The sequence below is a fragment of the Spodoptera frugiperda genome, chromosome 1 (genome assembly GCF_023101765.2).
Source record: "Spodoptera frugiperda isolate SF20-4 chromosome 1, AGI-APGP_CSIRO_Sfru_2.0, whole genome shotgun sequence".
NCBI classification, from domain to species: Eukaryota; Metazoa; Arthropoda; class Insecta; order Lepidoptera; family Noctuidae; genus Spodoptera; species Spodoptera frugiperda.
In genome coordinates this window covers 618,566-633,907 of record NC_064212.1, presented here as the reverse complement: position 1 = coordinate 633,907, position 15,342 = coordinate 618,566, and the positions used below count along the sequence as shown (strand labels likewise).

Genomic DNA, 15,342 nt, shown 5'->3' with positions numbered 1-15,342 from the left:
TCGGAGGAGTATGGCAAAGAAAACTGTGACACGAGAATTTTATATGTTAGATAAGCCTAGAAAATGTAAAGGAACTGCTATAGCTTTAAATTCACTACGCAAGCTAGACTGAATACCTATTAAACTCAACAATGAACTATCGTATGACATACCAGGCAGACCGCCGATGTAGAGCGCAGTAGGCGTAGGGGGGGAATCACTGGAGTCCAGCAGGAGTGCGGAGGGCGCGTCCCTCTGCACCTGCCCGCCGTCCAGCTGCAGCTCTAGCGCCCGCGGGGTGGCGCGCGCGCGCACCAAGTGCCACGCCCCGTCGCACGCGCCCGCCCGCCACCACACGCGGGACCGCTCCGCGCCCTGCCGGGATAGCACCACCTGGGAATAATACATAAGTTAAGGATCGTGCTGCACGTGTCAAGTTTCTAACTTTTGTGGTGAGTGTTGTATAATTACACCTTTAAATACCTCAAGATGTATGGAAGGTACGTAATTAAGCAATTGACGCCAATGAACGTCAATGGCCCATGGATACTCGCATTATAAGTTAGAGTTGGAGTTAGAGTTTCCAGTATTTTGAGGGTTAGAGATTTGGGGGATGAGGAAGGGGAGGATTGGGTTCCGGTAGCGGCCTAGATATAGTTAAATGCAGTGTAGAGTAGTGTAGTGTAGCGTAGTATGTTGTAGCTTAGTATATCTTAATGTAGTGTCGATTCCCGAGTGTTTCATGAGAAACAGTAGACTTACAGCTCCATCTTTAACTTCAAGAAGTAGTCCGGCAGCAGCCAGTAGCACTCCGTTAGGTTCACTGGTCCGGAACTGTAGCCTCAGCTCGGTGGATGCCTCAGACCCGTCCGATGTCAGGAGCCAGGAACTCGACCAGGTCGCGTGCGCGTCACCTGTGTATGAATGTGTATTATAATATTAACTGTTTAACCGCCGTACTCAGAGACATTTAACGATTACTTAGTAACGATTTTATTCGACTGGGTTAAGTAACCATTAAATGAGTCTGAGTCCGGCAGTAAGCGTTGCTTCTACCAGCGGCTTCCCGCTCTTGTACCCGTAAGATAAAAGTGTGTAATTCCCGACCATAATCTACCCCTATACCAAATTGACTATTGAACATTTTTCTCACGAACTTACCTCCGAAGTAAGCGGCTTTCTCTACATTAGGGAAGCACTGTCCGACGCCGTGGTGCGCCTGCGCATCCCTCACTAAGTCCTCCACGCGGCCGTTCAGAGACACGCGACGGATGCACCCGCGGAAACCAGGGATACGGGTGATCTGGTAAAAAAAAACATATTTTTTATTTATTTTTGACATATTTTAGGATCTCAGCGGCTTACTACTAAAGAGATCTCTATGCTACAGGGGACGGAAAAGGCCGATGATGAAAAAATTATGAAATATAAATTGGCGCGTTTACAAAATATCCACAATATAAACAAAACATAGTTCTACAGAGGATTAAAGTATTGAAATTGAATGATGAAAACTCACAGCATTGGGTAGATTAGGTAGCGCAGGTGGAGGTGGTAGACCAGCTACATATAGCCTCTGTGCCCTGGCCGCGGCCCCCCGTACAGTGGCGGATGCGCCCGCGCAGGCCAGCCAGGCCCGGCCCCGCGTCACCTTCAGCGACACCTGTCGCCAGGTGCCGTCACTCACAGTGGGGGGGAGAGTAACTTCCTTCCGCTTGCGCCCGCGCACCACCAGACGTAACTTGCCCTCGCGCAGCATTAGACACATAAAGTGTTTCGGTTTTGCTTTGGAACCCTGTAAAAATGTAATTGGAGGAAATGCAAGATTGAAAATTATTTGTTTACTTAATTCCGTTAATTTACATAAAGCATTTACCGGGGAATCAAAACACAATATCTTATAACCGTTTCAAAGTAATGATGTAACAGATTTTACAAATAGAAGAAGAAACATGACTTGCGAACTCGACGAATTAGTAGATCACAGTAAAATATGTCGCCATTCGTGGATAATTCCGGTAAAGTGAACATGAGATCAATAATTATGAAGTTGGTACATACCGGTGCCAACAATAATAGGCCATCAGTAGCATACGTCCGTATCTGCAGCGTGATGGCAATGTCCCCGCGTCTGCGCGTGCGCAGCCAGGCGTGGCTGTGTGCTACGTCGCCAAACTTCACTGCTCCCGCCTCCACTGTGTACGATGATGTCTGAGGGATGAAATATTTGATAATAATTTATACATTCCAAGTGTAATAAAATAAAACTAAAATGTATGCAAGTTATTAACTGAACTAAAAGCAATAAGTTTATTATTCTAGAAAATTCTTTAATAATATAAATAGATAAAACATTGTCAGGATCCATACAAAAACTTATTTAACTCAAATCGATTGCCATTTCCAAGCCCTTTCCAGGTTTTGTTAAACCCCCTCAAATGTAGTGGAGTTCCATAGTCCAGTAATGGCATGCTCTGCTTATAGCTTACAATATAGAGTATATAGAGTACCTTAGTACAAGCGGGCGCGGCGTCATGTTGTGCGTGTAGAGTGGGGGCTGGAGGGGGGACGCTCCCCGTCCCCTCCTCCGCACGACCTAGTTGGGCACCGTGCCAAGATACTGCTGTCTCTAGGCCTATCAGTCTGGGAAATAAAAACATGTTTAATAAACACTTCTGAAAGAAATTTATTCAAATTAGTCTTTTTTTTTTTGAAAGTACTAATCTTGTTTTTTTTTTCAAATTAATTAATTGGTATATAAAACTCACTCGGAATCCACGATGAAGTCAGCGATAGTTCCCTTGAATGACTCCAGGGGTATCCCAGGGTGTGTGATCCCCCGCACCCCCGCTAGGAACAACCCCCCTGGTTTTGGGGGGTAAGCACCCCCTGGAAGTGCTCCCCGAGCCAACTGTTCGTCATCCACCCATAGTTCTAGCTAGAATAGAAATTAAGAATAAGAAACTGTAAACAATTAAGCAGCTGAGTATAGAATAGAAGTGAGATTTGTTCTTTTGTTATGCAACAAAATGTTTTCTATGCAACTCAAAAAGGTTAAAAAGATAAACAAAAAGAGTCCAGTATTTTATTTTCTATCAGTTCATTTATAAGTACCTGTTTATGCGACCTTATTATAGTCACAGTGTGCATCCTCCCGTCATCGAACCTGGTTCCATTGGTTCGCAAACGTATCTCTGCCTTACCGGCCGCTGCCACTAGTTCTAGCTCGCCTACCATAGAACATAAAGAAAACTGTTTTGACACGATTCTATTAAAGAAATTAACCTAACCTTCCAATTTGTCTAATTGATGGATTTTCAACATTAAGGCTCTTAGCATTAAAGTCCAAATTCAAGTGTACCTGCGACGAGCATGAGTGCGAGGTAGTGGGTCCCCCCCGGGGCGTCGGGCGCGCGGTACAGCAGCACGCCGGCCGGCGCACGCGCACTGAACGACACGCCCACCTCACACTTACGGCGCAGCGACGGCGACGGCAGCTCTATGTATCCCTCGCCCGATACTATCGCTGAACGGAGGGTCTGACAAACATTAGGAACATTACGAAGAGTAAATGTATGATATGCCAATAAATAATAATAGTTTCTATGTTGCATATTGTATTATGTGCGTTAGATGACCGCAAAATAAGCACTTGTAATTAATTAGTAGAATTTAAGTATTCTACTAATTAATTACAAGTGCTTATTTTTTAACGCCAAATTTATCCGTGAACAAACAAAAAAAAAAACATACGATCGAATTAAGTAACAGCGTCAATTGAGGTTATTATAAGACGATAAACAAGTATAGATCGACTCACCCTTTCCCCACAGCGTGGCTCGAGCCCGTGCCTAGTCGGAGCATCCAGCAGATCGTAGCCAGCCCTATCCACGGTGACGGCCCCGACGCAGCCCAGCAGCGGGGGCGCGGGCGCGGCGCCCCCGTGTCCGGGCGGCGCGCCCCCCAGCCAGTAGCGCGCGGCTTGCAGGTCGGGCAGCGCGGCGGCGGCCTGCACGGGGGGCGCGGGCGACCCCAGCGTCTCCTCGCCGTTGACGCGCAGGCTGCCTGCCACAGACACATGCTACACCACATTGCCACCTTACGGCTCACTTCCTAACTAATTTAACTTTATTTAGTTTTAGGCACCACCCTTTGGCACAAATGGGTCGTCTCAACCAGAGTCATACCAGTTTCCTACGCTGCTTGCGACACTTGTGTCATGTTCATGAATGATGCCCCCCTTTCCTTATAATTATATTTAGTCTGTATGTCTGAATACCCTCAAAAGGTCGCCTACGCTAGTATAAGTTAGAGAGATGGGTATATAAAACCGATTGCTTACCATCAGGTGATCCGTTGGCTACTTTGTCCCAAAAGTTTACCGTCTCAGTGTATGAGAGGTGCTGCAGCACGTTACCTTTCTCGAGCTTGTTGCTGGCGAAGAGCCTGGTGGCCTGGACGTGCGCGGGCCGGCCGCCGCAGTGGGAGCCGGCCGCCGTGATCTGCAGCCGCGCGCCGCCGTACTCCACGCCGAACACCACGCGGCACGACCGCAGCCACACCGATACTGAGCGGTTCTGGGGGACCAACACATACATTATTATAATTTTATCTCACTTTACTCATCTATTGCGGATAGGATAAGTAGTTTTTATCAGGAGACAAACTAATATAGATAATTATAATATATGAATGTAAATTAATGGCGTATTGTTACTACGTTACGTCTGTAAGTGAGAGTTTTGAATGTGCCTTGAATGCCACGAGAACGATGGTGCAATCAAACACCTTGTTTGATTATGATGGTACAGTTTAACAGTTCTAAAATGGTCTCTATTCTACACCTCTGGTACTACAAATGCAATTAGACTATGGTGTCCACTTTCCATCAGGTAGGATGTAAGCTTAGTTGCTGCCAATAATACAAAAAATAAACGTATACATACGTTAGCAGTGTCGAGCGCCATGAAGAGCAGAGCGTCTTCGTCCCTGGTCCGGAACGTGAAGGCGACACTGAACTGCCTCCTGTCTGCCGGGCGCGCCCTGGACCTGGTGAGCTCCACGTAGCCGGCGCCGTTGAACCACACCATCGACGGCTCGCTACCACGACCACTGTACCATCTGGAGGTAGGACAGTTAATAAATAAAATCACAAAAAGAGATTGGTATTCATTTTCTGCCTCCGATCCTGAAGATTATAGACTATATAACATCACGCTACGATTAATAGAAGCCGAGCAGAGTGTGTGAAACTGCGCGAAACTAACTAGTAAACAATATTATAAAACAAATCCAATACAAATAGAACTAGGTTTTGTCAGGGACTTCGTTTACTGATAGTGTTATTTAATTGGTAAATAATAATAAATCTCAAAAATTACCCCGGGCTGTTTATCCCTCAATATAATCAAACCACTTGACTGAGCGACAGTCCAAAAATGAAAATTAGATATTTTTTGATATCCTACCTCTGTGTACAACCGGTACACTGTGCATCACGTGGTTGGTGAGCGAAGTTCCACAGTCCAAGGGTTCGCTGGTCCGAGTACAGCGCGTGCACGCAGGCCGGCAGCCCGGGGCCCGGGGCGCTGGGGCCCGGGCTGGCGGGGCCCGGGCTGGCGGCCCCCAGCCACACGCGGCGGGGACGCAGACTGTGTGCCCGCGGGCCGCTAGAGTTACGCGCAGTGACGGCATTGCCACCAGCTTTCTCCACCACTAACTGTACGGAGTTCCATACCCTGGTGATTACAAAATGGTTATTAGTGCGATGATGTATATGATAGGTATGATATATACAAGACACAAAAAAATCTCATAGACGTAAGAATAACTACATTAAACTTAAGTATCAATAGAAGATATTTAAAAACTGGCCAAGTGCGAGTCGGACTCGCCCATGAAGGGTTCCGTAACAGCAAGTAGATAACATAATATAAAAGTTACAAAATAACTTGGTTTTACATAGTGTTTGTATGAACGACAAAGTTATATTTGCGGTTTTTGAAAATGTTTTATTTCTTAAAAACTAATAATGATATCTCGTTCAAACCAATTTTCGTTGTTAGTTTCTATTGAAATCTACAGCATATATTTTTTTTAGCTTTCTCACTCTTTTATTTTAAAAGTTAGAGGGGGGGGGACACTCATTTTTCCACTTTGGAAGCGTCTAACTTTCAAACGGTTTATTTTGACGAAAAATGGTTTTAGGAACCTTAATGCCTTTTTTAAAGACCTATCCATAGACACCCATCACGAATATGTTAGCTGAAAAAAAATTTTTTTTGAATCAGTTCCATGTATGGAGTGCCCCCTTTAATTTTTAAATTTATTAATTTTTATTCAAAATTCGAATAGCGGTTATCAAAATACATCAACCTACAGAGTTTCAACTATGTAGGCCCAACAGTTTCGGAAATAAATGGCTGTGACATACGGACGGACGGACAGACAGACATGACGAATCTATAAGGGTTCCGTTTTTTGCCATTTGGCTACGGAACCCTAAAAAGCATGAAATTTAAAAATTTCTAAATATAATATTAATATTAGAGCTTTTATCTAGCTTAAATGCTTATTTACGAACTATATCGAACGGGGTTTTTTTTTGAGGGGGAAAATCATCCAATGACTTCTCCCGCCTTGGGCGAGGCGAGAGGGAGTGTCAGACTCTTACTGACTAAAAATCACCCCGTTCCTTCTTCTACTTTTCTAGCTAGGTAGGTAGTCCGCAGCTCCGGCGGGTACGGTATCATATTCGGAACGTCGTAAAACAAAATATGAAATCAATATAATCAAAATTCTGCATCCGCATATACTGACCGTTCAATCTCCACCCTGTAAGAAGTATGGTCTGCATCATCGTGCGTGGGCTGCAGCAGCTCAGGATGCACCAGCACCCCCTCCCCGCCCCCCAGCTGCCACGACAGGTGCAGCTTACTGTTCAGTACTGACAACTTCAAGTAACGCTCCGTATCCTGTTGGCACAAGTTTATAATGTTTGGATTACACATAAATAATAAGATGATTATTATGTTATCGGCTTACTCACGTATTGTTTTGACGAGGAACTCGACTAGTTTCAAGCCATGCTAGAGGCTCATATTCATGAGCAGCATTCTGCGACACACAACAGTAAGCCGATAACATAATAATTAATTTAGTATGTCTCACGAAAGTTACAATAAAATAATAATAAGATGGGTGGAAGATCACCAAAACTGGAAACTGGAAACCTGGTTCTAACTGTGGAATTATTCCAACTGAAGAATTGGTCTAACTCCACACTATAATGGGTTAAATTGCTGTCGGTACTTAGCAACATTGGTATAACGATTTTATGGAAAAATGACTGAATATAAAGACATAATGACGTCATCGTCATTAATAAATCTTGAAATCTATATAAAACAAATACATTAATGTCCGAATATTCAAACACTATTCAATTTTAAGACGCTGTCAAAACTAGTTCTGCCCTTATCAATTCTTTATAAAATGACAGAGATAGCACGATATTTATGTACAACTTTAAATTGAGTAACGTTTCAGTATTCGGGCTTAAGTTAAATAAATCATAAATCATAGAGTACCAACATACCTGTGTATCATCTCCGAGGTAGAGCAGAGGTCCGTCCCTGACTTTGTTATCAAAGGACAGAGCGAGTGCCAGGCGAGTGACGGCGGGGGACGCTGACGTCACACTGTATGCGCGTGCGCAGCCTATACCGGCGCCCGGCACTGATGTCAGGGATACTGAGATCTGGAAACATTTTGTTTTGTTGCAGGATTTTTTTATTTGTTGGTGATAGTATTTAAATCTACACTAATATTATAAAACTGAAGAGTTTATTTGTTTGAACGCGCTAATCTCCAGAACTATTGGTCCGATTTAAATAATTCTTTTTGTGTTGAATAGTGCAATTATCGAGGAAGGCTATAGGCTACAAAACATCACGCTATGACCAATAGGAGCCAAGCAGAGCGGGTGAAACCGAGCGGAAGTAGCTAGTTGTAAATAAATAGCAGTTGTAAACAAGTTGTAGTATAAGTATGTATACGGACGGTGTCGGCGGCGTGTCGTGCCCGCGCCAGTTTGTGTTGCAGCAGTGTGAGCGCGGGCCGCAGCACGGCGCGCGCGCCCTGCTGCTGCTGCGCACGCGCACGCGCCGCGTCCGCCAGCGCGCCCGCAGTCTCCGCGCCGCGGACTGTGTTACTGCGGATCTGGGACACTGGGGGAGAGACAGTAATGATGTACAAAATTATTTTAAAAGTTATTGAATCCAGTAACATTAACGACTGTTTTAGGTCTCAGAAGAAAATTACTTATATCATGGGAGAGACAATAAAGAAAATAAACCCCCTCACCATGCTCTTGCGCAGCTCCTAGCGCGGTATCGCCGTGTCTCTGTAACTCAGTGAGTTGTCTCCGGAGGTGGTATCGGACCCTCCTCCGCAGCTCACTGGCCTCATCATACAGCACTCTGGTGCTGGTGAACACCCTGTCTGCCTGTTCGTTGGCCGCGTTGAGGATCTCCTGCACGTTGGCCCTGGGTCGGCCGCTGAGCTCCCTCTCCTGCCAGCCGAGCCCCCGCAGTACTACGCTCACTACGTCAGCACCGCGCCGCAGATGTTCTAGTTGGTTTCTTAGCTCTGTAATTTATGATTTCTTATTTAATATGGTTATGAACGTCAGACACAGCAATCTGTATGTATCTGGAAGTCATTGAATCTCATTAATTAAGGCGCAAGTAAATCTGTAGCATAATAAAACAAATAGCTCGCACCTGTCTGCTTAATTACGATAAAACCAAAATGTGATAGCTTCCAAGTAGTCAGTATTCACCATCATTATCAAAACATCTATCACGTAATCATAGATCCATGCCAATGACGTCCAGGTCGACCGGTTGTATACGACCACACACATATTTACCGACATTTTATTCGGTCATCAGTAAAGTTGAATGTAACTGCATAGCAAAATAAAGTGAGAGTGTACCATCAGCTTTAGCGAGCACTTGTTGTCCTCGTTGCTTGAGGTCCTCGGAGGTCTGTCGTCCCGTGGCGGCGGAGTGCGCGAGGGGCACGCTGCCGTGGACCTTGGCGGCGGCGGCCCCGGCGGCGCGGGCTGCCTCGTCGGCCTCCGCCGCCGCCCCGCGGACCAGCCCCGCCACCTGCGACCACGCCTGCGCTGCTGATACTCCGAGCGACGCTGCTGCACGACTGCCCGCGAATAACCTGGGAGGAAGCCATTAGTTTTTATTTAGGTTTTTTTTTTGAGGTGACGAAATCATCTGTTTTTTCCCGCCTTGGGCGAGGGAAGAGGGAGTGTCAGACTCTTACTGACTAAAAACCACCCTGTTTCTACTTCTGCTCGTTGAGCCGCGGCAACTCGCTAGTCAGTCCTTGTTTAGGTCACTAGGACGCAGTAAGGTTAAATAAGTATTACACCAGTTGATAGATGTGACTGTGTCTCACAATGAATATATTTTATTGATTGTGTTCTATCCTTAAATATAAAAAAAAATCGACCAGACGTAAGTAAGAATAAAAAAGAAGATTAAAATTAAGAATAGACAGTATGTATAATTATAATTTTTGGCCTCGTATATATTTTACAATCACAATAAAAAAATATTGTGTGTTTTGTTATTTCTATATAAAATACTATATCACAAATAATTCATTATTTCCTAAATAGTCTCTCCATTTATAAAACATCAAATTACCTTTTATACTCTTTAGCTTTAACCCCTAACTCCGCCACGTGTTTCTCTACAGCCTCCAAGTACTTCTGCTTGTACACAGGAGTGAGACTGTAGAGGATGCCCTCCTTCTCCTCCGCAGCAATGGTCAGCACCGCCAGCTCTGCTATTAACGCCGGGAACCTGATGCCCAGGGTCTGACCCTGGAGTAACGAGCTCCGGATCTCGTCTGTGATGTTGTGCGCTGATAATGTTGTGATGTCCTGGGAAAATATTGTTACAAGTCAATTTGTGATTTAAACATTTCATAATAAAAACCTATAAGTTTTATAAAGTGACCCTTTTTCATGAACCCTTACTTTGATAATAAACTGTAGCGTGATCTAACTCGATCCCAACGCCATCTATGCTTAAACTTTCCAATTCTGTGTTTACTGATCACAATATATTCATTATCCATTTTAACAAGCTTTCAACTTTCCATACTCATTTTAATTTGTTTACAAGCAAAGCTATATTTCTATTTAATTAGTTTCGAAATAACTTTGTAAACGAACATACCTCGAGCACAAGCCGACACCGCAGCCCGAGGTCTCTGAGCGCAGCCAGTCGCGGCCGTACTTGCAGCTTCAGCGCGGCGACAGTATCGTCCGCCGTCCACACAGTCTCCGCCAGCCTCTGCAGCTCCGCAGCCTTCAGCTCCCAGGTGTCCAGGGAGGATCGCAGCTTCGCCAGCCGTCTGTATGTGTCTTCTAGTCTATAGTTTCTTTCCTGCACTGCCGTTGACTGGAGATGTGCCTGAAATATTCATGTAAGTCACTTTGAGTTTTATGTGGATGGACTAAAAAGTAGCTGTATTTTTTTTTATACAATACGTACTGTTGTATTACCGTTGACAATGAGTGGAATTATCGAAATGTTAAAACATGTTGCACTTTGCTATGATTTTTTTACGAGATCGCTTAGAGAATTTGCTAGGAAAATTTTAAAATTAGGTATGTCATCAAATCAACTAATGAAATCATTATTATTTTATAACAGACATATTGTATAACAGTAAGAAATAAAAGAAGAACTCACAGAATCGAACACATCATTGGCGCCAGTGACGTAGTCAATAAACTTGATCTCCTTGATCTGTCGCAGCAGATGGCGAGCCTCCTTTATCGCTCTATGAGCACTCAAGTGTTTCTCCCCTCTCGCGAAATCATCCAGTGCTGCCACCAGCTCACTGACTTTCCTCCTGACTTTCAATACTTCCTCCAAAGCAGACATACTCTCTAAACTTAAGTAGTCAGCATCTTTCTCCCTTCTTTGAGCTTCTGTCTTCAAGCTATTCGCTTCAGTAAATATCCTATGTTCAGCATTCTCTAAATCCCCTAACATACTTTCTAAGTTTTTGGAATGTACTAGATTGTTCGTTAAATGGTCGAGGCTAGATCGGAGTACAGTGGCGTTGTGTGAGAACTCTCGGACTGCGGCGAAAGGTTTCGGAATACGACTCAGTTCCCTCGGGTCTGCTTTGGTGCGTAGTTCTGAAGTTAGCGTTTCGACTGAGTCTAGAAGAGTTTGGGTGCAGTTGTCGCATGCTGGAAAAAATGTGTACATTCATAAATAATTACGGTGAAGTAATAAGGCAGTAATGCTTGCTGAGGCCGCGGTTACCTTGGCAACTTGGTACAAAGGCTATGGTACGAAACAGAGTTGTTTCCAGTCAGTAAGTCAGAGTCTGACATACCCTCACGCCTCACCTACGGTGGGAGGAGTCATTTGATAATTTACTAGGCTAGCCGGAACAAAAAGGTAATAAGGGACAGAAAAATACTAACGTCTGCATCCATTGTCATCCATATAGGTCCTGGGTGGCCTGCACTGGTCGCAGCGTGGTCCAGTGGCGAAGTCCCTGCAGTGGCAGCGGCCCCAGTGGTCGCAGGTGGGGCCCAGGCTGCCGGCCGGGTCGCAGGCGCAGGCCACACAGGGGCCCGAGGCCCCGCCCTCACGCCGCCACCCTGCTGCACATAGCTCGCACTCCGGTCCAGTGTAGCCTATGGAATAGGTAATTTGGTTTAGAAAAATATCGATTTCTCATCTGACGACAATTTTTCTTTCTATTTTCTTCTATTCTTCGTATTTTTGATTGGTTTAATTAACGTAAATTATGGGACGGAACTAAGTACGCACCAGGTTTACAAAGACACTGCAGTTTGCCATCGTGCATGACGCAGGAGTCAGCGAAGTTCCTAGCACGCTCGGGGCAGGGACAGGGCTGGCAGCCGCCGGGGCCCCCCGGGGACCCGTAGTGGCCCGCCGCGCACTCCGCGCACCGGGGCCCGCCTGTACCACCTGTGCAGTTCTAGGGAACAAACGGATAATGTTGAAGATACTAAAGGATGTAATGTTTAATTTGCTATGTGTAATGTTATTTCCAACCTTATTAGTTTGTAATAAAGTCGAAAATCCAATAAAAAATTGTTAATTTTAGGCGCTGATGCCTGTTCAGATCAGAAAAATCTACGTAATGAACTCACCAGACACTCTCCAGTGTCAGGATGGCACTCGGTGGCCCTGCCGTTGCAGATGCAAGGCTGGGCCTCCTCATCCAGCTTGATGATGATGGTGCCGGCCACCGTGGACATGTGCACGGTGGGCGGCGGCATCCAGAACCCGATGGCCGGGGTCTGGCACGAGCTGGCCGCGTACCCGCGGGGACAGTCACACAGCTCCACGCCCAACGCCGGCTCCGACCGACTTAGACCAGGGATTGCCGTGTCTAATGACACGTTGAGGAGCCTAGAGAATATAGACAGGTTTTAGGCGATGACGATAAAAAAATGTTGGAATGGAAATTAAATTTCTGTCAAAACTAAATTGAAAGTTAATTTTTTCGTTATTATACATGAATGATAAAGTACAATTGAATTCCACGCTGCAGAAAACACAAAGGTTGCCAGAGTGAAACAAATACGTTAACAAACAAACTATAAGTAAACAAATTGTCAAGTATCAAATAGAAATCAGTTTTAGATCTTTTATTGACCTCTATAGTAGAATTTCAGACAAGTGATCTACAGCAATAGTATATTTACGTCTAGACTCACAGTGCGTGTACATGCTCAGTGTGCGTGGGCGCCCTGGTAGTGGCCCGCACGAGCAGCCTGTCCACCCGGCGCAGCGCCAACATCAGCGCGGCCCGGGACCCGCGGGGGCCCAGAGTCCGGCCCCCGCCGCGGACTGACCACAGCGACTCGTGGAGACGGACCACGTGGGATCCGTTTATTGCTGGATCCAGCTGATTAAGATAAATAGGTTAGGTTAGGAGAACTGCCACTTGATAAAAAATCTTAGAAAATAAAATGAAAAATTAATTACTCTTTTCAAAATAAAGTGAAATGAGAAATTAGTTTAAATCAATTCTGTAACTGTCTTCTGAAGAAATTGAAGAAGGGATTTTCTTCTCGTTCTATTTATACTTTTGTTACATGCAAAAATTGCCATTTCAAAACTATCAAACAAAAATGTACCTAACTTTACATAAAACGTAACTCACCTCAAAATAATCAAGCACGATGTTCTTACTATACAGCCTCACGAGAGGGAACCGGTCCAGTACCTCCTTACTCAGTTCAACCCCTCCCTCTTCCTCCACGCGGAACCTCAGGGACCCTCCGTAGGAGGTCACTCGGTCCCCTACGAAGCGTTTGTCCAGTTCCACGTAGACAGGGACCGGGGGCCAGGGGAGGGAGATCGTGGCGTCTGCTGTGTGGGTGTGGATGGCTAGCAGGGAGTCCTGGTCCATCTGGGGGGGACATAATGGCATGTTTAGTTTAATAAAGCGGTGAAAAATTGTGGTTGAATGTTAATATTTGATATATGTATTTGTCAATTTTATAGTTATAGTTATACGAGTATAGTTATCAATTGTTGACAGTCTAATAAGTCTTAAAAATCTATCTATATTATAGATATATTTTGGTTTCTTTATGAGTCAAGAGAGGTAATCGACACCACAACAATTTTCGTTTAGCACCCTGACTTTCGGTTTACGAAAATTTTAGAAATAGCACGTAGTTCAGAATTGTGTCCTACGTAATGCCTACTGTACTATACTATGATATAGGAATTCCATGACTGATCGGTGGCTACTTGAAAAATATGGGCGTATCTGTCTAACAATTAAAATGTTTTAAAACGTTACATTTATGTCTCCAAAGTTTCAATAATAAAACAAATAAAATACCAACAGTAGTAATAACATCATGCGGCGGTCGCTGCAGCGTGACATGCAGCGGCGCGGCGGCGTGCAGCGCAGCGCGTGCAAGCTGCGCCTGCCGGCACTGCGCCGCGCGCCCGAAGCAGAAGCACGCCGTGCAGCCCACCGGGTTCTGCGCAGACAGCCCGAACGTACCCTCCAGGCACTCGGAACACTTCTCGCCTACTACGTTCTCCTGTAAACAGAAGTAGCATTAGTCATCATTATTATTTAGCTAGAATATTTATTAGCACTACAGAATTCTCTAACTCTGCCAGTAAGGCGGGGGATAAGATTTTCACATAGTAGTGCTTCTAACCATTCTTCTTAAAAGCTAGTCACCTTTTGAAGGTTTGCCTCTCTACATAAAAAGTCCATCTACTTCAATCTATTGAATTACTTCAATTTCGACTTTAGAACCAAAGAATAAAGTTGTAAATCAACATCAGACATTGGAAGTGCCATTTGTACTATTTTAAAGACATTTTCAAAAGTTTTAAACTGTAAATCTTACCTTACAAGAACACCGTCCCCACTCGTCGCAGGGACAGAGCCCGTCCTCGCAGTCTCTGGAGCCGGCAGTGTCACACTGGCAGGGCCGACACTTGGCCCCGTAGTGGCCGCGCGCGCACTGCTCGCACGTGTGCCCCGCCCAGCCCGCGCGACACTTGCATTCTCCAGAGTGGGGGTCGCATGTGTCTGTGGGGATAATGGAGAATGAATTTTGACACCCTTGTATTTGGTTAAAGATGAAGTCACAATAAAAAAAAATCATATCATTTTTGGGATGGGGAGGAAACCGAGATGGATTACGTGATAACCAATCGGTCCGAGCCATGAACACCCGCAATACCAAAGAAGTTACCAGTGCGTTGTTGGCCTTTTGCGGTTAGGGATTTGGATATTTGGGGATTTAAAATGGATAACATGATCTTGTGTCTAGTCTTAGTCCTAATTACTTACTAGAAACAGCGCCGGCGCCGCAGTTGCAAGGCCTGCAGGTGTTGCCCACTGCCCAGTAGCCGCGGGCACACTGCCGGCAGCCCGCCCCCATGGACCCCGCCGGGCACACACACCGCCCACTGTGCGGGGAGCACACCTTGCCGTCTGTACATTCTGGACACGCTGTATCACGAGAGGAAAATAGATTGTTCTTAGTAAAGTAGTTTGTGTCTTGGAAAAAGTATGTAATAGGTTAATTTCTGAAGATGGATGATGGATCTTCTTGGGTTTGTCAACACCAAGTTCATCGTTTTTAAGTACCTTACGTGTCAAACCTTAGTACATTAGTCTTCAATCTTATTAACAAATATGTATGGTCATATTCAAAAACTTTATAGATTCAATAGTTTAAAAAAAGTATGGCAAAAAGTAAATGCTAAATTATTTTAACTACATCTTTTGAGATAC

General features: G+C 44.9%; 1 protein-coding gene across 2 annotated transcripts in view; it reads right to left on the bottom strand.

Moving 5' to 3' along the window:
* LOC118273145 (laminin subunit alpha-2) overlaps positions 1 to 15,342 on the bottom strand; it is a 139,948-nt gene that overhangs the window by 2,116 nt on the left and 122,490 nt on the right. The window contains exons 21-49 of one of the 2 annotated variants that reach the window (XM_050694757.1): positions 14,896 to 15,057; positions 14,447 to 14,631; positions 13,925 to 14,128; positions 13,231 to 13,479; positions 12,782 to 12,972; positions 12,212 to 12,473; positions 11,865 to 12,036; positions 11,513 to 11,728; positions 10,764 to 11,272; positions 10,245 to 10,481; positions 9,708 to 9,946; positions 8,978 to 9,216; positions 8,344 to 8,628; positions 8,041 to 8,207; positions 7,577 to 7,738; positions 6,799 to 6,953; positions 5,448 to 5,717; positions 4,926 to 5,100; positions 4,397 to 4,556; positions 3,800 to 4,044; positions 3,341 to 3,518; positions 3,094 to 3,209; positions 2,748 to 2,917; positions 2,490 to 2,622; positions 2,041 to 2,190; positions 1,499 to 1,774; positions 1,141 to 1,282; positions 742 to 893; positions 153 to 372 (exon numbers count right to left, since the gene is read on the bottom strand). In XM_050694757.1, the coding sequence (XP_050550714.1) occupies positions 153 to 372; positions 742 to 893; positions 1,141 to 1,282; positions 1,499 to 1,774; positions 2,041 to 2,190; positions 2,490 to 2,622; positions 2,748 to 2,917; positions 3,094 to 3,209; positions 3,341 to 3,518; positions 3,800 to 4,044; positions 4,397 to 4,556; positions 4,926 to 5,100; positions 5,448 to 5,717; positions 6,799 to 6,953; positions 7,577 to 7,738; positions 8,041 to 8,207; positions 8,344 to 8,628; positions 8,978 to 9,216; positions 9,708 to 9,946; positions 10,245 to 10,481; positions 10,764 to 11,272; positions 11,513 to 11,728; positions 11,865 to 12,036; positions 12,212 to 12,473; positions 12,782 to 12,972; positions 13,231 to 13,479; positions 13,925 to 14,128; positions 14,447 to 14,631; positions 14,896 to 15,057 (6,021 nt within the window). Of the gene's footprint in view, positions 1 to 152; positions 373 to 741; positions 894 to 1,140; positions 1,283 to 1,498; positions 1,775 to 2,040; positions 2,191 to 2,489; positions 2,623 to 2,747; positions 2,918 to 3,093; positions 3,210 to 3,340; positions 3,519 to 3,799; positions 4,045 to 4,396; positions 4,557 to 4,925; positions 5,101 to 5,447; positions 5,718 to 6,798; positions 6,954 to 7,576; positions 7,739 to 8,040; positions 8,208 to 8,343; positions 8,629 to 8,977; positions 9,217 to 9,707; positions 9,947 to 10,244; positions 10,482 to 10,763; positions 11,273 to 11,512; positions 11,729 to 11,864; positions 12,037 to 12,211; positions 12,474 to 12,781; positions 12,973 to 13,230; positions 13,480 to 13,924; positions 14,129 to 14,446; positions 14,632 to 14,895; positions 15,058 to 15,342 lie in introns of those variants that run through there. The other variant, XM_050694763.1, reaches the window with a different exon arrangement.